This window comes from Anopheles maculipalpis, chromosome 2RL (assembly GCF_943734695.1).
Source record: "Anopheles maculipalpis chromosome 2RL, idAnoMacuDA_375_x, whole genome shotgun sequence".
Taxonomy (NCBI): domain Eukaryota; kingdom Metazoa; phylum Arthropoda; class Insecta; order Diptera; family Culicidae; genus Anopheles; species Anopheles maculipalpis.
The window spans coordinates 40,169,676-40,194,950 of record NC_064871.1 but is presented as its reverse complement, the minus strand read 5'-3'; the positions used below and the strand labels follow the sequence as shown (position 1 = coordinate 40,194,950).

The 25,275-nt window shown below is 42.9% G+C and overlaps 5 protein-coding genes across 8 annotated transcripts in view; 3 read left to right on the top strand and 2 right to left on the bottom strand.

The window, feature by feature from the left end:
- Positions 1-25,275, top strand: part of LOC126558330 (actin-related protein 1) — a 309,926-nt gene that overhangs the window by 58,797 nt on the left and 225,854 nt on the right. The gene's annotated exons all lie outside the window — the stretch shown is intronic.
- Positions 1-25,275, top strand: part of LOC126557178 (uncharacterized) — a 422,959-nt gene that overhangs the window by 219,191 nt on the left and 178,493 nt on the right. The window lies entirely within an intron of this gene.
- The window catches only part of LOC126558300 (ras-related GTP-binding protein A), a 284,579-nt gene that overhangs the window by 151,460 nt on the left and 107,844 nt on the right, over positions 1-25,275 (bottom strand). The gene's annotated exons all lie outside the window — the stretch shown is intronic.
- Positions 12,292-14,832, top strand: LOC126559024 (tumor necrosis factor alpha-induced protein 8-like protein). The gene is made up of 3 exons (XM_050215124.1): positions 12,292-12,453; positions 14,197-14,351; positions 14,418-14,832. Exons 1-3 carry the CDS (start codon positions 12,366-12,368, stop codon positions 14,829-14,831), a joined length of 657 nt encoding a protein of 218 aa, XP_050071081.1. The 5' UTR covers positions 12,292-12,365; the 3' UTR covers position 14,832.
- Positions 17,894-25,275, bottom strand: part of LOC126557269 (ATP-dependent Clp protease ATP-binding subunit clpX-like, mitochondrial) — a 399,590-nt gene continuing 392,208 nt past the window's right edge. For all 4 annotated transcript variants that reach the window (XM_050212980.1, XM_050212981.1, XM_050212978.1 and 1 more), the window contains exons 3-7: positions 19,081-20,257; positions 18,727-19,003; positions 18,488-18,637; positions 18,183-18,404; positions 17,894-18,109 (exon numbers count right to left, since the gene is read on the bottom strand). In XM_050212980.1, the coding sequence (XP_050068937.1) occupies positions 17,894-18,109; positions 18,183-18,404; positions 18,488-18,637; positions 18,727-19,003; positions 19,081-20,257 (2,042 nt within the window). The remainder of the gene's footprint in view (positions 18,110-18,182; positions 18,405-18,487; positions 18,638-18,726; positions 19,004-19,080; positions 20,258-25,275) is intronic.

Below are 25,275 nucleotides of genomic sequence, written 5' to 3'. Positions count from 1 at the left end.
CTATGAAATTCATCGAAAAGATCTCTACCCTGGCACCGCACCTTCTAGTCATTCTAGCCGTCTGTCAAACGTCAACCATTCATGTTGTCCTCATCATTTGGCTAACGATATTTTCGTCCTCCTAAACGGACGGGATTTTTTCGCCCTGACCTCTAACGTGCAGCACAAACGACAACACTACCGGATACAGCTCACCCTCAGTACACCCGAATGAGAAAATCGATTCTAAAGCACAGTTGTACTGTGCAGGGTCGTACTGCTACGGAGCATAAGGTCAGCCACGTAGAGGAGCGAAATTTTACCGTCCAACCGCTACCAATGTACCAAACAAACGGTCATCGTCAGGACAACCAACGAATCGATCGCCGCTGAAGGTTGATGGAAAAGCCTGGAAAAGTCAGAAGTTACAATGATACAGGTTCCTGCGGACCTCCCCACCGTGCGAGGGCGTGTGTTCTACTAGTCCTTGGCTCAAGTTTAATGATTGATCCCGGTGTTGTGGTTCGATGGCGTCCGATGATTTGATGAATCGTTCGGTAATGCTGAACATAATCATACGACAGTTTCAGCAATGACTTTGAAGTAACCGAAGCAAGCGAACACCAAAACGGATCGCCGTCAGAACATCATCAAGCTTGTCGGCTGTGTCGGTTGCATGTTGGTTTTGATATTTTTAGCCCCAACCACAGCGCGTCCATAGAGCGACCTTTTCTCTGTGTCGAGTTGCTGCTTCTGGAGGTTTTTTTTATGTTTTTTTTGGTCAAATTTTTTGTCTCGTACGATAGTATACCGAATAAGGAAGAGAAAGTAAAATTGACTTTTTTTTGCACGAAGCATGAAATTTGCTTTTTGTATATCTCGCACCCAGAAATACGCTGCTGGTAGTGAATATAGGGGTGAATATAGCAGGGTGAAAAGCATGGAAAGGAAAGTGGATCTCATTATCACGCTGATGGTGCCATTTTTAACGAGGACTCAACGACATCCTAGCGCACCTGACGGCTGTACACGTTGCGTTTGTTTGCGTTAAAAGTGTTTACGGTGCTGGTTGGAAAAGTTTAGTTTCAAAATTGAGCATTAAAATAAGTTATTTTCCTTATTACAATTAGTTGGTTTACTGCCGTTTTTAAGTCCCGTCTATAAGTTTCGACAGATGGAAATTGTACAATATTTAACCATCCCTCCATTACAAGAAGTTATCAATTCAGTACGCTACCTTGCCTTGCCGTTAAAAGCACGAGAACATGCTCATGATTAGGTCGATCTAATGTGGAAGCTTATGATATGCCTCAGCTCTCACGAGGCACGTTTTACTCGCTTCGAAAATAACACAACACATTCGTGTGCCGCCAAGGGATATCCTAAATTTGCGTGAATTTCGCCCAGTCAAAAAGCTTGCCAGATTGTGCCATTACCACATCATTAGCTGCGTCAAGATAATCATTCTAATTAACCGTCTCTGCTGCAAGCAATCTTTGCATGAAGTTGCTCTATTTAGCCAGGTTTAGTGTACGAGTGCTTCGTGACAAATAGACTTTTAGGCGATTTGTTTTTATATAAAATTCCAATATTACTTCCGTGGTATGATATTACCGAAGCATACGACCTTACCACCTGAGGCGATACAATTTTGGAAGGCTTTTTATTTTGTTTCATACTTCTACTACGACTAATAAGAATGTCATGATGACAAACTGCTGTTGGATACGATCCTCCCAACCCACCCACTGTCAGGCGCAGGTGAATGTCAATGTTGTGCAAAAAAAAAGAGCATTGCCGGTAGAAGGTTTTCTTACTTTGAGCTTTTCTTTTCGTTTTCTTCGCCACCAAAATAACGACCCCCAGGAAGGTCGTACCAAGCGGAGTGGAGCGAATTGCGTTTGTGCTGGTGCTTTTTGATGGAAGGGCCAACTTTCGACCCGGCCCAATCTCGGCCATGACACAGGATTAGACCCGTGACAAACGCAAGCGCGCGCCTAACTTTGGGTAGAAGGAATATTTCTATATTCCAGGCACACATTTTCGTTTTGTTGCGATGGTGCTTTTCTCAACGGCGCCACGCGCACCCCATCCATCCAGCCAGAATGGCGTAGGTATGGTTAATGGCATTTACGGTTATTATATCAGTAGAAAAGCCGATTTTACACCTATGCACCTTTTTTTACGGCGATAAATGCAAACCGATCGGCTAGTTCTCCCGTTCTGACTGGTAGCAATCCGTTGGCGAGCTTAACCATTGGATGTTTTCATGGAAAACGTCTGTGATATATAAGATATTTGAAGGTACTGTTTGGACTGGAAAGGGCGACGTTAGCTTGCGTAGTTGCAAACTCAAAGTAGACTTGTAAGATTGGTTTTACAGATGAGACTTGCCGTTGGCTACTAACACCCATAAATCCATCGTTCCAAACCATTCTGATCAGGCTGTTCTTTATGGCTATATAATCTACAAGTTCTGTATGGTTGCTAGCTTTAAAAGAACCCATTTTTTCCCCATATTCTAACTTAACCAACAAGCTTTCCCTCACGAATCTAGACCAGTTTCTCAACCAGCTTAGTAAAGCGCCACTATAAGCTTGTTCTCAGCGTCTTGCAAAACCATGCTAGTGTCTTTCATTGTACTTCAAAACTTGAGATTGTTTTGTAATGCATGACGAAATGCATGCTTACGACCACACAAACTCACATAACAACCGGTGAATGCAAGACGATCGCGTGACAGTCTATAGAAGTACGGCTCTACTTGCGTCGGTGTTTAGAAAGATTTAAAGAAATGCTAATGTGTGTAACGCTGTTTTGTGTGCCAGCTGGTGAGATGATGGCTGAGCTACGGGTGCAACACGGGGATGGATGATGTGCATTTACTTAAAAACAGTTAAATTAATACCGCACGACACTCTTCCAGAAAATAAACGAAATTGCTTGAAGTACAAAGTCGGTAAAATGCAAACAGGTTAGTAAAAGTTGCGCCGCTCAATCGACGTTCGTCTGTTTATGTGACTTGTTCAACAGTGTTGGTAGTAGCAATAGTGTCAGCTATTGCAGTTTGGGTTGTAAAAGTGTCTTTGGCCGCTCATTTTCATTGCTTCACATCGCTCTCCGTTCGGGGTTTTCCTTCGTACCATCTCGTAACCGTAAAACAATCACTCTGGCTCCAGTCCAGTCCAGTTCGTACGACGACAGCGACAAACCATTGCAACTTCTTCAGACGCAGCCGTCCGCTTGAGGTAAGCAACTTCTTAACGATTTCCTAACTTGCACTACATTTCGAGTGGTTTCGATCGAAAACAAGAATGGGTTAAAGATTTTTCTTTCCCTTCAGCGCAGACAATCTTGCGCGATTGGCAAGCGTCCCACCAGACTAATCCATTCCACTTGCTTCAAGCCCATTTCTTTCCTCTAGCATTGTCTTATACTTGCTTATCCATTCCGCTGGACGGACGCGTTCTATCGGTCAACAAGAAAACTCCACCGGAAGCTGAATCTTTGTTTGGGATACAGAATCGTGTGGCCCCCATGGAACTACCACCCACCCAGCGGAATAATTTATTAGTGAGCAAGCACAAAGAAAACAAATATCTTCGATTGGTGTTTTTCTTTTCCCGACATTTTTCATTGTTTCGGGTTTAATCCACTAGCCCAGGGGTGAAGCATTTTATGGGTGTTTGGGCGATGAGGGAAAATCGTTCCGGGCACAGGTTTGGGATGGTTTAATGTAAATGAATGTTTATTTCATCGTCGGTGCGAGAATAAAAATCAGTTGCGCCCAGCACAACGCAAGTGTGGAACCGTGGAAAGCTAAACAAACACACGGATTGCACGTAACCAGGCCTCAAAGCCCTCTAAACCCTTCGCTGTAATGTAACGTTGATCTAGGGTTGTTCCAATTGACTAGACTTTATTTATCGCCTTTTTGAGAAAAAAAATGTCTTAACCATGTAGTTTTGTGGTGGTCAAATAAATTCTATGGATAAACAAATGTAATACATGGAATGTTGAGTACATAAACTCGTGTGGTGTAAAATCAGCTTTTTATTGTTCCATTACATTACATACAACACGAATTTAACGCTATGTTACTATTTACGATTTCATTCCAGATACTAAGCACCTTTTCAAAGTGTTAACTCAAACGAACGGAGTTTGTTATTGCTCGTCACAACATAACTTGATTGAAAATTCTAGCAACACACAGATCCGAGTGTGGTGTCAGAACCGAACCTCTAAGCCGCACTAAAGCCCTCCCCCGGACTGATTTGTATTGTGTGTAGATTTACGACACGTACAGCTACTAACCGAATGATCGAGATCGTTTCACACATCTGTAATTCAAGCAGTTGGGCAGTCAGTCTACGACTCCTTCTTTTTTTCAAATCCGCCAACAAGGGAAACGTTGCGAGGGATTATAGAACGAGATTAAGCGAGGTTGGAGTGGCACTGGAAAATAGATAAATAAACGATTTCACCTCTCGTTCGTTTCGCGGACCGGTTCATTAGCAGAGGCTAATGAACTAATTAGAAATTCTGCCTCGCCTACGCGATATTTAAAATGCATCATATAAGCTAGCCAGCTTTGTGTTTGAGTGTACGAGACTTAACGAAATTTCTCCGACTGAATGGTGCAAGAGGTTGTTTTTAACATAGCTTATGTGGAATTAAATTTCTTGTAATGTAAATTTCTTGTAATTAAAGGCTTGTAGGATAACTGCAATAAACAGAGCATATTGTTTCTTACAGAAGATGTGCAAAAATGATCTTTCAATTGTGTATATGAAGCTGATCTAATACGAGCTTCGTCATGAAAAAAAAGACACATTTGTGTGATGCATCTTCAAGGCGTGTTTGAATGCATTACAGCGAAGATAGTAAGCAGGTGCATTGTTATGCCGAATCAGATACGAACAGCAAAGTGCCAGTAGCTTATTCGCATGACAATAACGTCCACAATTGCATATGCGAAGGCGTCGAAGTGTCTGCTTCGCTCCAAGAAACGATTGCGGTCGCATAATCTTCACCGTACTGCATGAAAGTGCATCTTTTGATAGTCGTCGCCATACCTTTCGGCGGCTGCCGATCATACCGAAACGTCTCCCAGCGGAATGGAACTTCAGCTTCACCTTCGTTGGGAATTTCATAAACATTCCTTCACCTTTAAAGTGGTCCTCCCACTGCCGATTCCGCGTAGGTGCACTTTGGGGTCTTGTGTGTGTGTGTGGGAACTACTGAACTACTGAACACTTCATGACACCACATACGCTTGGGCTGCACCAAAAGTGAGGCATTTTTTTTTTTTTGACTGAAGACACCAATTTCCTACACATTGCTACGAACGGCAGAACGGACTAAACCTCGGTGGGAAGAAAATAAAATCCAATTTCATTCACTCGCCAAAAGTAGATGCCGGTGGTGTACGCGGGATGAAAATTTCTCACCCTCAGCAATTGCACAGCTATTGATCACGTAGTGCAGTAGCCACGACATTCGGCTCACTTTGCCGTTTGGTGCTTGTGATCGTACGGCATATGGGTTTCGCTAGTGTTTTTTCTTCCCGTCAGCTCGGTCACCGTCTCGCACACACGGAATGCAAATGTAAGCCATGTCGAAGGGATGCCATCACTCGCTAGCCACCATTGCACCCCGTTTTCGCCGGTTATTTGTATTATTTTTTTTTTTTTCGCGGCTGCTTGTGTTTGCTGGATATATACAAAAATGTGCAAATGAATGTAACGCGGTGACGAGGGCATTTTTGTGATGCAGGAGGGCATTGAAAGCTGAAGGCGAGAAAATGTAACCGCACTGTCATGATGATGGTGGCGCAAGTGTCGAAAATGTTGTGTCCCCGATACGCCAGGGTGGGTTTAAAGATTTGCTAATCAAATTAATTACTATTTGCCAACCAAGAATGGTTTACCGGTGATAGTACCCGCGCACCGTCTGCTGTCACAGTTATGGAGTTCTTCTTCAAAGCATCCAAGTGGAGGGAAAGTTGTTTGGATAAATTCATTCCCGGCTTTCAGGTGGTTTGCTAAAAATTTATCTAAATTAGACAGATAAAGTTCAGCATATCTTAAGCATTACGAGCTTTGGGCCACTTTTTTCAATAAGCTTGATAATTAATTAAAAAGTTCGAAAATTTGTTGAACCAAATCCACATTTATTTGCAATTCTTTGGCTTATGCTTTAGCAACGCTTTTTGGGATCATAATTTGATCACGCTAATTGGTCCATCATCGTCATTCTTGGTATACTTAATGTCTGTCAAATTATACCGTGAATTACTTACAGCTGACAAGGTTGACTAATTTATTGCGCTCTTTGACCGGTTCTGATTCTACATTAATGCTCCAAACACAAGGAACGGAATTCAATTTAATGACGTCATTGAACAGAATTATCGCATATGCAGACAAAAATGAGCGATTGATCATTTTGGAACTACAGCTAAAGTTTAATGGAATTAGTAATTGTTGTGTTGTATTACTACTTTTTATAAAGTGTATAATAATTTGACGTTCGGGATAATTTTGACAGTCACCTACGGAGAAAGTAAATTTTTTTTATGGCTAAATTCATCATCGTGGATTTTTTTGTTTTGTTTTAGAAATAGTAGCTTACCATGTATTTTATTCATTTTATTCAAAATATCCGCCCTCGGCTTCTATGACGGCCTCCACCCGTCTCCGGAACATTATCCATTTGATTAAGATCCGGGGAGCTGGGAGGCCACACATTCGGCGCGGTGAAGTCGCCAACCACTTTATCGTTTTGGAGGCTGTATGGCACGGAGCGGACTCCTGCTGGAACACGTACGGTCTGCCGTTGGCCACTCTCGTGATCGAAGGCTTTACGACGGTGTCCAGCATGGAAATGTACCCGTCCGCGTTCAACCTCAGCCCCTGCTCGAAAAAGTGGGGCGGCATCACGTCCCCTTCCGATGACACGCAGGAAAACCTATTCCTTATTCTTTGCCTTATCCCGGGCATACTCGGTTATATGATACGTCATTATCAATTTTTATTTAATAATTAAAACACGTCAAATCGTACACAACAAACTCAAAATTGCAAAATTATTTCACCGAGTCTATAAACGCATTTAGAATCCCCAAAGCCAGCGCAATCGCTTCATTAGAACATTTTACATTTTCTCTCGCCGGTCTGGTGCCTGTTACTTTCAAGAACACAGGCGATTTTAGAAACTTATTTTTCCGTTTTTTTTTTTTTTTGTTTACCATAATGGCTTCAGCAAAAGAAAGCAAAGCCCTACAAACGCAGCAAACCGATTATCAACATACGCCCCGAGGGGTTTCGACGGTCATCTGGCGCTATAAATATGCCAATAACCGTTACCTCTCTAATGCTGCTGCAGCAGTCTACGGTATCCGATGGCTTCTTCATCGGTGTCACGTCACAACCGCCGTCAACCTGCAACTCCAGCCTCTATCATTCACAAAACGTTGCACGGTGAATGTTTGTGTGTGTGTGTTGTTTGATCTCACTAGTCAGCTGGTCGCAGAGAATTAACAACAACAGCAGCAGCAACAACAACAAGCATAAACCGGTCCCTTGGAACGTCTGGAATTCCGTTAAGCATTCCTTTAATCGCTATTCCGTCATCGGTATTGGAATCTGGATGTATGGTGTGTTAGTGTGTGGTTGGGGGGTTTTTTTTTTTGCTTCCCTACCTTCCAGAAAAGCGCTCAGCTATGTTTCATCAAATCGGTGGTAGTGATGTTTATCCCGGTCACATCAGCCTCTCATGTTTCCTAAATCCAACCGCAACTTGAACCGCTTTTTTTCTGGACGGTGCACCACTTGGCAGAACACCCGGAACCGGAAAGAGATCCGATTTCCGGGCACGCTGGCGAATGAGTTTGCGTTTCTTCGTTGCTATAACAAGTGACCCTTTTGGTCAGTTTCGTTTGCTAGAAAAATTCAGTCTCATGTACATTAAAAGCAGATTTCGCTTAGGTTCCTTGAGTTTTGCACTTTATGTGCCTTAACTAGCTTTAATGTTTGCTGTAAAATCACAAAAAGTTATGCATTCAAAACTGATCGTATTTAGAGAATCGAAAGAACTTTGAGGATTAGATCGTTTAAGATTTATTTCACAGAATTGCGTCTAGCTTCTACACCATCGTACCTAATCACCGTAAAAAAAGCTTAAAACATCAATTACCATGCTGTTCAGTAAATTAGATTTTATTACTGGAACATTGTAAATCGTATTGGAAATCGGTTTTCTTAGAAATTTTTCCTTCTTTTTTGCACAGATCGAGCTAGTTCGTTATTCTTTCGAGAACAGCCAATAAGCTATTAAGACGTCTCAAGTAGACAAGAGTCCAAACGAGAACAAGTTGTTAACAGCATCTTTTTTTTTATTAGTTAAATTACACATTTTTTTTAAATTTTCCTAAAGAGACAATATCCAATCTGGTGGGTTTTTTGATCAGTTGTTAACAGCAGAAACACTTAAGCAGCACGTGTTATCGTTTGGTAGCTCGTGCACAAGCGCCTGCTTTCAAAGAGCCACATCCATCCCGCACAACGTTCTTCGCTTCTGCATGCAAAATGTATGGAGCGACCTTTAAACTCAACGAAACGATGATAAAGGCTTTCAATGGTTGTTCCAAGTAGCTAAAGTGTACTCACTGCTAGAACACTGCCGCCCGCTGTTCGCCGCGTTTCCATAGCAGTTAGCAGTCGCCTGGGAAATTTTAGTGTGTTCAAGGAATAGGCAATAAGCTTGACACGTGTCCAGACCATGCGATGGTTAAGCTAAAAGGAAACACCAGAACAAAAAAAAAAACAACAAAAAACGTGTCACTGGTAGTGATTTGTGGTCGTTCTCCGCTTGACAATTTGCTTGCTGATGCTGTTGCTGGAAAGTCTACGTACAAAATATGTGTCACTTTCATAAAGGGTTGTAGGCTGTAACGAAGGCTAACTGCGCGTGGAAAACGATGGCAACAAACTACACAATGTTTGTATGAAGTTATGCTCACATCGTATAGGAAAAAAGGATGAAAAATTCTTCCATAAAAAAGGTGGTGCACGACCAATGTGATCAAAAATTAATCTAGTGCTGGTGCAACTTTCATACATTAAAAAAAAAACAACCTTTTTCCCATTCCGACACTTACGACGCCCATACGGGTGAATGACTCCCGACGGAGTCATTTAAAAGTTTACTCACATCATTTTCTTTGCCAAAAAACCCACATCGCAAGAATGTGAGAAGTTTCCATCGGAGCGGATTCTTTGCTCAACGTGCACAACTTTCTACAAGATCTTTATTGCGTGTCCTGCTGCTACTGTTGCCGCGGGGTGATGCTTGCATGTAATCATAAATTTCATCATTTTCCTGACAAAGTTTGCGACTGATGAAAATTTTGTTCCGCTTTTCATGTACATGCTTTTAAATTACTTTGAGTGTGCCCTGTTTGAGTAAGAATCCGTCATAAAATGTTCGCTACAATTGACAACAAATGAGAACAAATTAGTATCATGAATCGTTTCCCTTACCCAGTGTAAATTAACGCGAATTTCTTCCTTTTTTGTGTAGCAAGTTGTGTTTGAAATTTTTCGTTTCGATTAGAATTTAGCAACTTTAGGGAAGATCTCTGATGAACAGAACAGATAACGCTAAAGAAGCTGATTTTTTAGAAGCTCTTTATTATCTTGAATCGTACATTAGGGTTCTAGTATTACTGAGGATTCTTTCTTAATCCTTAAAACAGTTCCATTATACATTTAGCGCGGGCAGAATCCTGTTATCCTCTTGCACTACAATCACCAATGTCATGTTCTAATTTCGTCCTCGTTTTCTCCTTTAAACCTGTCTTTGGATTAGGTTTTCTGTTTCAGTTTCCTGGTGCGAGAAGCTAATCTCACCCCAAGGCGCTCTTCCACAACCTTGCGTACCCAGTGTTAAAGGATAATCGATAATTGATTTTTGTCGCAAGCTTCTTTCCCGAGCTCTAAGGATCTTCTAATGAAACACCCAAAACACCAAATCGGCACAAACCGATAAATGGCATCGAATACCGTTCTAGGAATGTATCGTTCATTATCAGAACGTAAGCCAATGCTGGAAATTGAATCATGTATGGTAATTTTTCCCGCTACTGGAAAAACAAAAGACGTGTTTGGTGGTGTGTTTGTTGTTCCAACACAATTTAGAAAATTGCTAACAAAACATGTAAATTGGCGGTGAAATATTGGGAACTCATTGGTAAGGGAGGTGTCGATGGGTATTGCAAAGTGATCCCATCGAGTTTTTTTTTGTTATCGTTGGTATACATTGGTGTTAAGTCTAATATCAAGGGACGTGTTTCGAATCATGAATTTACTAATCCTCGACGTGTCAAGAACTTACGACGTAACCCGAGCCACAAGAAACAGCCAACCAAGATGTTGTGTCAAGAATTATCTCTATTTTGCGATGCTTTCTAGATGCTTGCATGGACCAATGCCATTTCCACTGTTACAGTAACTGATAACGGACCATCTTTTTGTCGCCATCCTTATATCAAAAAGGTTGTCTACCAAAACGCCATTAGTGAACGCAGGATAGCTTTTAAAACATTAACGTTCGTTTCGACGATTGAGCGCGTCAATAATTTGATCAGCAATCATCAAAAAGAGTGGTGTGGAGCAGAGCATAGCGCCAAACGTGGACGCAACCTTTCGCTCGATCGATAGTAAAAGTTTTCTCCCCTGACATTCGATCGAATGTTTTTCTTTCCAAACGTTTATCACAACGCACGGTACGGCTTCTTGGTTTCGATGTGACCATACGGGGAGACCAATATCTGTAGTGGTAGAAGTTTGAAGTGGCTACGCTCGGAAATTATGCCATTCGATCCGCCCAAACGCTCCACCGCCTTCACCCACCCAACATCACCACGGAACCGTTAAAAGCGGACGTTGAGGTGACTCCATTATCGTTCCTTTCCCGTCACAAAAGACGTGGTGAATGTAGGATTGACAAGACAACACTATAACGCGAAGTAGTGCAATAGTGGCGGTGGAGGTTTTAGCTTCCGTTTTTGTAAATTGAAACGCAAAACATTATTGTGTGCGAGATGGATGACTTTAAAAAATCAACAAGCCCGCCTCGAGTGTATGGAAAAAAACGGGCTTGAGTGAGTGAGCTGTGCGAGTGAAATTGATGCCCTTTTTTAAGTGGAAAAGTGAAGCCACCATAGCCAACGATCATCTGAATGCTTCACTAGACTCCGTCGTAGCTTCGTTTTCGCTTCACTCCAAACAGACGTTTTCAACGGTTTTGTTCGTCAACCAGCCGGGTGTCAGACAAAAGCAAAAAAAAGTGGTATCATTTAGCAAGCACAAACAACATAACATGGTGAGAATTATGGAAATGATGAACTATCAGATGAGACAGAGCATGGCTTGTCAACAAGATTAGCTCGCTACAAAAGATACAACGCGAATAAACAACCTTCCCATGGCAAACATGAATGCTTTCCCGTGTTTTCCGTTGTGTTGTGATGTTGTTTCTGTTTTGATGATTGCATGTGTTGCTGTGTAAAAAATATTATCTTTATATTAACTAATTTATTACACCTTTGTTTCATCACGATCCGTTCCTTATGAGCATGCGTTAACGTAAAGCTTTTGATGGTGCAAAAAAAAAGGGAAACCGCTCTAAAAAATTCAGGAAGGAAAAGTACATTGTGGATCACTGTTCGGGCAAGGAAAGCTTTATCGAACGCGAAAGAAAAGTAGAAGAAAAAAAACACCCTGCATCATCAAAAGATTAACCGTCGTCCAATGTCAAGAGCAGCGTTGTACACCGCTGTATCAAAGAAACTCGATTATCAAATCGATTTTCTCCTTATGTTTTATTTGCTTCGCAACTAACGTAAATCGAGCGAGGCAAGGCAGTGGCAGTGATGTTGCTAGTTTTGGGTGGTATATTTTATACTCCACGTGTAAGCAGAAACCTTGTTAATTGCCAGCAAACAGCTCCAAGAAGCGCATTTATTACACGCTAAAACTTACTATGTTGATTGCGATATTTATCACATTCGATGTTGATGCACCGTGATGCTTTGGTGCGCGGCAAGTTTCACCGGGCATTAGCAACTCTGATCGTGGACAGTATGCTGACCAAATTCCTACTTTCACGTTTTCTTTTCGCTAAGAAATTATTAATAATAAAATAACGTTTAAATTTTCCCTTTTTTTCCAGTTGCCTCGGGCATTTGCAATCCAGCCAAACCAACTGATTCCATCCGCAACAAAGTACAAACTACGGGGCACATGCTGTACCCAAGCAGAAGCTGGAACCAACAACACCGGGCGACTCAGTAACTCATCTTGCATAAAATTAATTAAACCATGTACAACATGAGCGCGGCCAGTATTCTCGAGCTTCAAACGTGGATCGTTTACCAGCGCATCGCAGTCGAGTGTGCGAACTGTTTGTGTGAGTATTACCCGGTAGGGAAACGATTTCGATTTTCTACCTCAAAGATTATAATCCTGCAGAGAGATGAAAGAGTTGAAAAATAAGACGGTGCGAAATTGTCCCTCGGTTGGGATGGCAGCTGAGCTGTGGCAAAGCGGATATCATTAATAAAATCCACAATCCCGTACGCACCCGGACACCTCTTTTACGAATCTAAAAAGGGTTCAGCCAGCACCGATAGAATTGTCCTCGCATAATCCATAATGCACAGTCTGGAAGGTCTTCCAGACATGGAACAATTAGCTTCACATTTTGCGGTAGCTTATGCGTCCGATAGGGTCCTGCTTTTGAGGATGGCGAAAGGAAAACATTAATCCGCTTAGTAAATGAGTGCCACGTGGGTTAACCGTTTTCGGACGTCCGATAACGCATGTCTGCGTCCTTTTAGCATTATTTGCCCCGTACTGCTAACGCTCGTGTTTCGTTCGATTTGATTCATATGAATGGATTGTACCTACGACGCATGTCATAGTGCCATCATGTAACCCAAGGAAGTCAAGGAGTTGTATTATTCAAGACTTTTGAAAACTAGTAGCTAGTAGTATGCTATGAATATATAATTAGAATAACTATCGTGTCTGGTAGCAAGGGGTCATACAGTATGCTTTCACCTGGTAGAATTACTCCATCATTCAGAAAATACCTCAGAGATGCCATAACCATTATCGCAACGGAATCGACCCACGGTATTTCTTCTTTGGTGGTAGGAAAGACGCCTCGCTAAGGCTACCTCTCTGCATAGCGTCGCATGTTCAACGATAATATTTTTCCCGATGGGCGTTGCTTTGGCTAGACTAAAGTCCATCTAACTTAACGCTGGAAAGTTCACTTTCTGTTTATCCTATAATTAATTTGTTTTACTCGATTATTACGAATTGTCATAAATATTACGTTTTTTCTGTGTTATTTATTTATGCTTTTTTATTATCTTTCTTTAATTATGTTTTCTTTTCTTTCTCTTTTTCAGAAAATGTTTCTTAAGTTCGATTAAAATTGAGTTGTGTTTCAGTATTATCAATTGCACCACGAAAAAAACATTACACAAGACTTCATTTCCTGACAGTATTTTGGTTTGCACTGAACGAGTTTTAGAACGAGATTGAGAAAGTTTAAACGACAATAGTACCGTAGCATTTGAATTCTTCATTCAATACCTTGATTGCCCATAATGATTGATACAGGTACGTAGAAATGGGACACCAGCCAACAATCGTGTAACATATGAGTCGATCAAGCGAAAGCATTTGACGACAAAATCAAATTACTATAAAAATAAAACCACCGAACCGCTCTAATTAACATTCAGCAAATAAACCACAAGCAAAGAACAATTAATGGAAGACATTCAACTGGTTCGACGTTGTTTGCATCGTGACAATCAAACTTCCAAACTCATCAACGTTTCTCTCTGTTGATTGCTCGTTGATACCGCCACACCAACAATGACAACATGACTCATGTATTTCGAATGGGAAATGTGTGTCTTTTGTAAATTGTTTATGATAACAGGGAAGAGATATAGGACCATGTTTGCGTAGAAGATAGAATGTCTGTTTGCGAGAAAGTGGTCTTGATAGATAGTTCCCGTACTCGTAGACTACTGTCGGACAACGACTTCCAGTCGGCGGGCGTCGGTTGCTTACGATATACTGCCTCCGTTCTTACCAAACGTTGCTAATCTCCATCTCACATCCATTACAGTTATGACGGATAATGCCTTCAAAGCGAAGGACATTGGGTTGCGGGCGCAGAAGAAAATCCTCTCCCGAATGGCAAGCAAGAATGTGGCGAAAGTATTCATCGACGGTACGACCGCATCCCTGCTGGACAATCTTTACCGGCTGGTAAAAGTACATGTGAGTATATGAATCTTAAACGTCGGAACGTGGAATCGTTATAAAAAGGTTTTTTTTCTCCTGCAGACTGGCAGCAAAAAGGATGCCGAACGGTTGGTCAAGAACATTATCAAAATCGTGATCAAAATTGCGGTGCTACATCGCAACGGACAGCTAAACGCGGAAGAGCTGCGGCAAGCGGATCGTTTCCGCTCCAAATTTCAAACACTTCAGATGGCGATTCTATCCTTCTACGAGGTGGACTACAGCTTCGATCTAAATTATCTACAAAAATCACTTGCCGACTGCCGGAGTCTGTTGCGATCGTGTGTGGTGCGGCATCTGACGGACAAATCCCTGGGCCGCATTGACGAAGTGTTTGACACGTTCACGGACTCCTCCCTGCTCGAGACGGCCTTCCGACAAGACTCACCGTACCGGGAAATCATGGACAAGATCGTGGTCGATCTGAACAAAGCGATGGAGAATGGTGATATTTAATGCGGCTTATTGATACTGCCTCTTTGTTGCGAATTCGTCAAGCAGGGGACAGATGTGAAAACAGATGTCTTTCATCTGCTGCCAGTAGGAATGCGAAAAGGAGCGATCGATCGAGAGGCCAGTGAAAAATGCATCTTGCACGAGCACCGTGCAAGGCTTTAAGATTTCTTCAGCAGCAGATTGGAGCAGCAGTAGCTCCAACGTACACACTCAGTAACTGCCACTGCTCGGTTGGACGGCTAAATAGATACACCAAACAGGCAGGAGGTAGCGCTATTTCAAACCCCAAAACGAAAAACAAGTCACACAAGCTCACATTACGTGGGAGGCGTGGGACATGGGCAGGCAAATCATTTCAGCTTTTAGTTAATGCAACGATCGTGTTTTAAGTTAAGTTACGATTAGCTACGCAGTCATACAAAGTACGCTAAGGCCGGTTAAGAAGTCGTGCAGCAATTATTGCACAGAAAATGAGTAGATTATAAGCAAAACAGCATCCGTTTCAAGAAGAAAAGAAGAAAGAAAACTCGAACTTTGTACTGGTGGGGTTATGTCCATATCAATGAAGACGGTTATTTGAAAAAAGGGAACTTTTCAAGTTGAACTCACAACCATTTTCCGAGTAGCTTTGGAAACACGAATTATTACACACTTCATGTCACTCTTCACATTATGCAACGCACAAACACAAACCAAATCCCACGTGTGTAACACTGATTCAGACGCAGGAAACACGTCCATATCTTGCTCATAGCAAAAGGGAAAAATGGAACTTATACTCAACTGTACCGACTAAACATGCAAAACACAAACCGAAAGGACCACTTTTGATGAACACTTTTCTCACTGCGGAACAAGTCTATTCTATTTTCGCATCGTTCTATAGCAATATTAGACCGCGCGTATCACAAAAGCACAACGTAACGTAGCTGAACGAGATCTGAAAGATATCCACATCAAAATAATTTTTTTGAAAAAGAAACATGAATGTATTACAGAACTACACAAACGACACACACACACCCTTCTTGTAGAGTAGATACTTTAGAATGAGAGTAAGAGTACAGAGAAAGGATAAAAGGATTGTTGAATGTTTTCCTAGCGAATCGTGTTGTTGTTTGAGCGATATTGAATGTTAATTAACAAAATGATATGGAAAACCGACTTCGGAACAGAGTAAGTTATTACTCCAAACGTTATTGGTAGGATGGGCACATGCGTAGACGACGTGTGTATAGAAGAAAAACAAACAGTTGATATTAATGGAAATAAAACCGATGATATTTTGAATGGGCACCTAGAAAATTGACTATTTAATTACATTTATTGTTTGTATGCACATTTTCTTACGCAAAGAATGTGCTTTTCGCACATGCTGCTCATTTGTTTGCCATTCAAATGAAATAATTCATTCGCGTGCTTGAAATATTTCACCGTGTCGACTTTCCAGTAAAGAGTCGATATTATACAGTCATGCATGCTTCAGACAACGAAAATACTTTAAATTTTTTACTAAATAATTTTCGAAAAAAAAACACTTTTTAATTTATTTCATGGTTGAACTTTAATTTTTTTTAAAATAATCTTTCAGAGAAAAAAAGGAATCGCAAATGGGGAACCAGTAACTGCAGAAGTCAACGAAGAATCTACATCGTAGCTCAAGTTTGTGATATTATAAAAACATTTTTAACACATTAAATTCATTAACAACATGCATCATCACCGTGCGTTCATGCATCATTTATCGATTGACCCACATATTGCTACCGTTACACTCGAGATCGGTCTTTTTTGTTGATGTGCGTCTAATGCACTTTTTAATTAAACCTACGAAAGGGAAAATCGCACCAAAGAGCTAATTTCTTTCATCACACACGTTGCCCCGCGTTAACGATCTCGTTTTCTCGATCTTTTTTTTTTATTATTACGTTTTAAATTCTCTTACCTCCTAATCAACTTGCCATAGTACAATCGTCCCTAACCGCCGCACACAACATATTTATTAAGGGATATGGGAAGGAGGGAAACAAAATGAAACAGATAAGGAATTAAAAATCCCTACACTATAAAATCTATTCTTCTACACAAGATATTAATTTACATGTACCACTTTCATTCATGTGCTCTCTCTCTCTCTCTCTCTCTCTCTCTCTCTCTCTCTCTCTCTCTCTCTCTCTCTCTCTCTCCGCTGAAAGATGGCATAAAAGGCCGTGAAGAAGGGGAAGCCTCTTTTCCCCATTAGGGCTCATAAATGGATGCGTTTTTTTGTCGGTTTCTTCTGTTCCACAGATGATGGGCGAGTTCCTATTTAATCTTTATACTACACGCACTTTGAAGTTTCTAGACTCATCCAAAAGATTCGTTAACATTACCATCACACCCGCACAAAAACGAACGTTCGGCACAGTACGCATCGAAACATATTACGGTTAATGTATTTTTTTTTTTTTTGTCTAACCCACCTCATACACAAAAAACAATCTGTGTTTTTGTTGGCTATTTTAAATTACATACTTTTTTGTCTGTTGAATCGTGACACCTGATATCGTCTCGGTGAAGTTTCACTTTTACTTTCGCTGCAATGAGTAGCGTGTAACGCTAATGGTAAGGATAATTAAGGGATAGTTAAAAAAAAAACGAGCTGAACTTAAAGTCGACTTTAACCCTATCAAGCGTAACAATTCTTCTTTCGTTACGCTCTGGATTATAAATTCAATCCTAAAAAACTGTACACACACAGGAAAAGAAGGTTCAAGTTTTACTGCATCCTGGAGCTAGGACATTCCCCACACAGCAAAGAATGAACTCTCTTATACTCAGCAAAATGTATCGGAAAGGGGGCTCTAAAAATAGCAATTAGTTTCGCTGTGCCAACGGATGCTAGTAGAAAACCGAAATGGACGAAATAGGAACGCAGCCCGTTTTGTGAAAATAATCGTATGTACAAATACATTTCAGTTTCGTGTTTATCCATCAGGTTGCACAAAAAGGGTGACAAATGTCCGACAGAAGAAGAGTGTACTCGCACGCGCACGCATGCACTATCCCGCTTTACCTGTTGACTACTGCTTTACGCGCACCTTTGTCGCTTCCTCTTCCTCCGACGAGCTACTCGTGTGGCCAGCCTCACCAGAAGCGGGCGGATCCTTGTTCGAAGCGTTCGATTCACCTCGGCGCACGTAGATCGGTTCGGCACCGCGTACACTTTCTTCCGTGATGCGAACGCCCTTCACATCCGAACCGGGCACCTCAAACATTGGTTCTAGGAGAAGCGTTTCCTGCAAGAAAGAGCCATACCGCAGCGGTTGAGCTTCATGCGAATGGAATGCGAATATGAGCAGAAATACGTACCATAATTGCACGTAGACCACGGGCACCGGTTTGTCGTTCCATGGCTAGTTGAGCGATTTGTTTCAGAGCATCATCGGTGAACGATAGCTCAACCTGATCCATACCGAGGAGTGCTTTGTACTGGGGTACGAGCGCATTCCGCGGCTCGGTTAAAATGCGTACGAGCATGTCCACATCGAGGCTGTGGAACGGCACCAGAACCGGGAAGCGACCAACAAATTCCTGTTGGGACGGTGAGTAAACGAAAAACCGTATTAATAAGCGAATTCACGCGAAAATCACGACGGTAAAGGAGAAAAACTTACGGGAATCATACCGAACTCGACGAGATCTTTCGCTTGCACTTTCTTCAGATTTGCGTCCCGCTCTACTTGATCGTTATCCATCGGTGAAGCCGATGCCTGTGCTGCCCGGCGCCCTTCCGATGAACTTGCCGGCATGCCGAAGCCCAAGTACTACAAAAAAAGCAAAGCAACCGTATATTATCATTATCACGCTCATAATCCGTCCAGCGTGTGTTGTTGACAAACTCAACCATCCCTACCTTCTCGTTCAACCGCCTCGCAATCAGACGATCTAAACCGGTGTACGCACCGGACGCCACGAACAGAATGTTTGTTGTGTCCACCTGCACCGTTTCGCCGCGCAGCTTTCGTGGCGAATTTCGTTCCGGCACGTTCACGATCGTTCCCTCGAGCATCTTCAGCATGCCCTGCTGCACACCCTCACCCCCAACGTCGCGCAGCTGATGGATGCCGGGCACGGCTCCAATCTTGTCCACCTCGTCCAGAAACACGATGCCCGTCTGCGCCCGCTCGACGCTGCGTTACGGAGAGAAAGCGGAATAATTAGACTAACGCCGGGTCTTTACCGTGCGCGGCTATAATAAGCAACCTACCTATAGTTAGCGTCCTGCAGCAGCTTCGCAATCACACTCTCAATATCCTCACCGACGTAACCGGCCTGCGTTAGCGTCGTACAATCACAGATGGCAAAGGGAACGTCCAGGCACTTGGCAATCGTTTGTGCAAGCAGCGTTTTGCCCGAGCCGGTCGGTCCGAGCATCAGAATGTTGCTCTTCTCCAGCTTCAGCTCGTGCGTCTTCTTGTCCAGCAGCTCCGACCCGGGATGGTGTGCGTTCGAGCCAGCCCCACCATGTCCGGCCCCTCCACCACCGGCACCCATCGGTGGCCGTGGCACTTCGGACGGGGCCGAGCTCATCATGGTATGACCGATGCCGGATATGTGCAGCAGATCGCCGCTGCGCGACATCGAGTCCAGCTGCTGTTGCTGTGCATTCGCCGATGCGGACGATGCCGGTGGCGGAAGGTTGTGGTAGATGCGCTTGTAGTGATTGTACACCGCCACCGAAAGAACTTTTTTCGCTAGCTCCTGACCGACGACGTGCCGATCGAGGTACTCCATAATTTTCTTCGGCGGTGGCGGTGGCTTCCGGGCACCCTTCGTTTCCGTGTCCTTTATCGTTTTCTTCGAATCAACCTCGGACAGTACCACGAAGAAATGGTGACACTTTTCACACTTTACGAACCGCGTCGAGCTGACGAACGTTTCCACGTGCGTACAAGGGTCGCCACACTTTGGGCAGGACAGTGTGTTTTTCTTGTTCGGTGGTTCCTTACCACTGCCGCTACCACCGTCCTTTCCACCGGCACCGACGGACGAAGAGCCACCACCGCTTCCACTTGCGGTCGTTCCGCTTCCATTACCGCCCGCCGTACCACTACCTCCCGGCGGGTTAGTTCCGCTGCCACCATCCTTCGATGATGATTTATCACAGACCGCGGACACGTGAAGCAAACGACGTACGGTTCGCTGTGGATGGGGCGGAAACGTACAGGAAGAAACATCCGTTGACGAGGTGCTGGCACACAGCAGAACAGGTGAGGAACACGCTTTCACGCTGTGACTGTGACTACCGATTGTCCTCCGGGGTGAATCGCTTGATGTGACGGTGGGATTGCATGGCCATAGTGTGGTGACCAGTCTACATTGTGGATGATGGGAATGGAACTGATAGCCGTTGGAGGCGGTAGACGAATTCAGGCAGATGGATCCTGGAAACGGAGGAAAAAAAAAACACTAAGTCTCTACAGAATAATCACTTCATCACTACTCATTGATGGATAAAGTTTTGAAATAAAATTCACTACGTTTGTTTGCCTTAACATTTTATTTTAAGAAGCTAAGTTCAAGACCGTCTTTTGTCTTACTATCACGGTACATTGCCGTACGAATAAGATGAAGTTTGTAAGGCACTTACTGGCCAGCAACTAAAACTAACAATAATTAATCATACAAAAGGAGCCAGATTTAGGTGCTGATAGAAAACCATTGCTCCGAAGATGAGAGATTCGTCTCAGTCATCACACGTGAATTTGTACCCCAACTAACGAGGATTGGGAAGAATCAGAATAAGGTTCTTCTGAGTTTCCTTTGCTGGTGGTGAATATATAGAAACGCAAAGAAGTTGTTGCCTTCATTAACAAGGGTGAGCGATTTTAGCCAAACTTGCTATCAAAGTGATCACTGCAGAAGATGGACCGTTTCAAGAGAAACGTTCTATCGATGAATGCCAATAATCCCAACCATTTTTGGAGAAATGAAAGATCAAAGCATGATCTGTTATTATTGTGTGACCAAAAACAGCAGTTTTTCGAGTAACCAACCAGCTGTAACAGTTGAGGGATTGACTTCTGGTCGCAGTATTTAAGTAATAACCTTCCGAATCTTTTTTGATAACCAATCATAAAACAAGATAGGAATACCTTTAAAAAATATAAACCTAAAATAACGAAAAGGTCAAAAGGTTGCTGAAAATTGTTCGAAATTTGCACAATCAAAGGGTAATAATCGAAGTTTAGTCTTTGATTGTCTATCGCCGCAATCCGCAAACTCACTACAATAACCCCGTAACTGTGTCCCAACGAACGAATGTTACCTTCAAAGTGACATAATACTAATCTTCAGCCGAAAGCGCAATGCACTAGAGGCACCAATTGCGAACCCTTTCACCCATCCTCGGTACGAATGATTTGCCAAATCCGTATCCATTATTTTTACGCTGCTGCTCGTACAGCGCGCGGCTACAAATCCGGCGAAGCGAAAAGCGCGTTATGTTGACACTTTGACCTGAAATTTGTGACTGCAAAAATCATTAGCGCGCATAAATCTTAGACACTGGTGAGGGCTCCCCCATGTCCTAGAGCCTGATGGAGTAAAAAAAAACGTCAATAGAGTATCACAAAATAATTGCCGTTAAAACAGCATGCCTCTATAATAATGCCCCGACAATTCGTTGCGTTACAACTGATGTAATAAGTCGAATGATCATGTACTTAAGACTCAGCTCCCGAAAAAAAAAAATCCCGACAGTCAGTCAGACTTTCAGTTTCAAACATACCAGTGCCAGTGTCATGACCCCTCCGGGCGAGAAGATGTGTGCTGCCAAATTAAAGTATGAATATACATTTCCACTAGGGAAAGCACTTCCAACACACGCGTACAATGAGTTGCCGGGCCTTCTCCCCATCAGCTGTAAGATTAGAGGGTCTCCTACCTTCCCATACGGTGTGAGAGACCTAAGAAATGCAAATCCTAATTGGCGGACTGGCGCTACAGAGTCAGACAGACTGGATCTCTTCCCGTCCGCCAGTTCGTTGATCGCAATCCGGCGACACCTTTTGCACCAGGTGCCTGTTAAAGTGTTTCTGGGTATTCAAGCTCCGCGGGTGTTTTCACTTGAACTGCCGGTATGCGTCCGATGTTTGTACTTTGTTGATTGATGATGATGATCATGATGCACGGGCGCATACACTGCTGGCTTGCGTACAATAGCAACGCAGCGCGCTCGACGTAATTGTACGAACCATTAGATCATAAAACACCGTAACTATGCAAACATTAGCTCTGCCGCATCTCATCCTCATCTCGACAGTGTTGTCTTTCGAACAGAAACAACAGGCGAATAATATGCGCCCAACGATCATCAACATCATAAGCATCGTAAGCAAATAGCGCAAATTTCTGCGACCGAGTGCGATCACCATTTGACTACTTCCAGCCCTTAAAGTCGAGCCTTTAGCCTGGCAATTGCTAATAAACAGTGCCCCATCTCCCCAACCCTGCACTCAACACAAACACCGTCAGACCAGTTTAGTATCGTATCGTTTAGTGTTGGAGAGCAACATTGAACCAAACAAGAAGAGTGTGAAGAGTCAAATGTGCCCCCACTCCGATTTGTTGCGTGCGTTGCTAAACTATGCGTGAAATGGTTATGATCGCGACATGGACGTGAAATGGTAAACAAATGCTTAGTATGTTGAAGGCTCTTTTTTTTGCACCACTGTAAGCGTGGTGAAGATGAGTTCTTCACCCGAAAACCATTCCCACGATTTGCGATGCGAACTACCCTTTTACCCAAGATGATACTGCCCACGAGATCATTCTTCTATTCTTCTGCTTCTTTACCTTCCTTTCGCCATGTTTCCCTCAAGGTTAGTGGTTAAAGTGTCATGAGCAGAAAATGTGGGCCTTTAAAAGAAATGTACACAGCACTGCTTGAATTCAAAACGAGGCCATCACACTCCCTCTTCCCTTATTGTTAGAAATTGTTGATCGCCATCTGAGGTTAGTCATTTCGGCACCGATTGCCTTCCTATGCTGTTGGAGTATGCTGTCTGTGGACCCTTCCTTCCCTTTCCTTGCTCCTTACATTTGACATCAAAGCTGCAGGATTGGTCGAACTTTTTACACGGCATCAGCGAATGGGACTAATTTTATTATTTTTCCTCATTACTCAATCACATCCGAATGTCGGCCATGCTTTTTGAGGGCGCTATTGACGTCCAACTCAACCGTTACGGTTTGAAAACCGAAACTAACCAGCAGTATGTATTCATTTCGAAATGTCCTACAGAAAGAGGATTACGATACGGTGCATAAAGATGCGGCAGACCGGACAAAAGAAGTCATATTTTAAGGAGCAGCCAGCTGAGACCTCGATCACAGAAAGGTGCTTAGAAAAGGTTAAATCGTGCATCAACAAAGGTGACAATCGTTTAAATTTTAAGCATTTCATTTTCATAAGACACACCAAGAAAGTCTCGCTCGCCAGGTTTGATCTACTTTGCACTTGCAGCTCTAAAGCTTGGAAGCTCTAAAGTTAGACAGACAATCAACACTGCCTCCGTAAAAGGACTTTGTTTACACGGGTCCCTTCGGCCGGAATGATTAATGAATGGCATGATTTCAGAAATTCGTTACCTGCCGTGTATGGCGTTTGAGCTGATTCGGTTTCGGAACAGCCAAAACCCAACAAAAAAAAACCCCCCTTCAGGCTGTCTAATGATCCACGATCCACCACATCACACGCTTTTGACAAGATTTTGAGGAATGGCGCTAATGACCTGCACCAGCTGCACCAAGGTAACACTTTCTGGAGAGGCAGGGCCAAGTTTTTACGTGTTTTAATTTTCTAGAGCGCCACCGTAACTCGTAGGATCGCACACCTAAGCAAATCGCCGCCCGTACTGGTGGTGCTGCTACTGCTGACGTCTTTTCACAAACGTGTGGTTAAGTATCGAACAATAGTATTTATGGCTTTTGGAGGACCATTCTGTTCCAATCATTCAAGTGATTCGAGAACACTTCACACGTCTTAAGCGGGTGACTTAAAGTTGCAAAACGTGGCACAATGTGCTCCTGCCGATAATGCAACACACAATAAACCATCACACCCTCCCTCTTTCACCCGTTGTTCCAGCAGTTGAAAGTTTTGGAAGGACCAGGTTAAGTCTTGAAAAATGCGTGGTCAGCTCGGTTCACCCTGAGCGTTGAGTGAAAAAATACTATAACATTCCGAAACTTCCACAACGTGAGCTTGAAAGTGTGTGATATAGAGACTAAGGTGTGTGAAGAGGTACCTTTTTTGGGGCGTTTTGGGTCACCTCCAAATTAAACCCGTGCAAAACAGTATACCGAACGATAGAGCGAACGATTGCGTTATATCTGGCGATTGTTCGGTGTTGAAGCATCAAAAAGCGATTGTCCTTTACGCTGAAGAAACCAGAGGGACAGTTGTTTGGAGCAAATGGAAGCTACAATAAGCTCTCCACAGAATATGATAAATGAGCTCAATTTCGCAGAAATTTAATCTTCTGATATAGTTAATTCTTCTCCAAAATAATTGCTCAAATGTAGCCCTAAAAATACAGCTTATAAATACAATTAAAGTTACAATATTCAACAATCCTTAATACACTTTTATCCCTGCTCCGCCTTACTAGAGAGCCATCGATTCGATCAACTCCTTTTTCCGTGGCAGGAATTCATAAATGCTCGAACATAACAAACTACCAACGTATGCATGCATGCAGCGAAATTACTTTTGTAACATAAACTTCACCAGGAATTGTTTGTGCAATCAAGACTGGCCACGCCAACCGGGGAACCCGAACACACACACACGAGCCGGTGCGATGCGGTTGTAAAAGTGGTTTTTGCAATACGTTGTCCCACTTCTGATTCCCAAATTGAACTAGCATATATAGTTTTACCTCGATTTTTTGTTTTTGTTTTATATATATGTTTCGCAGCCTTGCTATCGAACTTTTGCATCGTATTGAGAAAGGTGGGAGAAAAAAGGTGGAGTCTTTCGGGTCCTTTTAATATTCGATAATTTTATTTTTTTTTCGATTGATCGATCGCCTGGCATATCGATCACAACCGGACCCGTCGATCGGAGCATGTGTGATATATTGCTCTGCTTACACGCACAGGGTAGTAGTGGCCCAACGACGATATGGTGCCCTGTTGGCATTGTTCCGTAATTTACAGTTCATGTTACAGCGCACTCCTACAAGCACGGAACTTGCTGCTGTTACATCGTTCTCCAACCACAACAAAACGGTTGCCGGTTTTATTGTCAGTGATTATGACCGATGTGACAAGCCATCTATTCCATAGCGGGTTGCAGACGCAAAATAAGGCATCACTAACGCACAAGCCGCCGAAACCCGTTCGCTGCCCCTTTCCGTTGAGGACTATACGCGCAAAGCGTTGCGAATCAAAAATG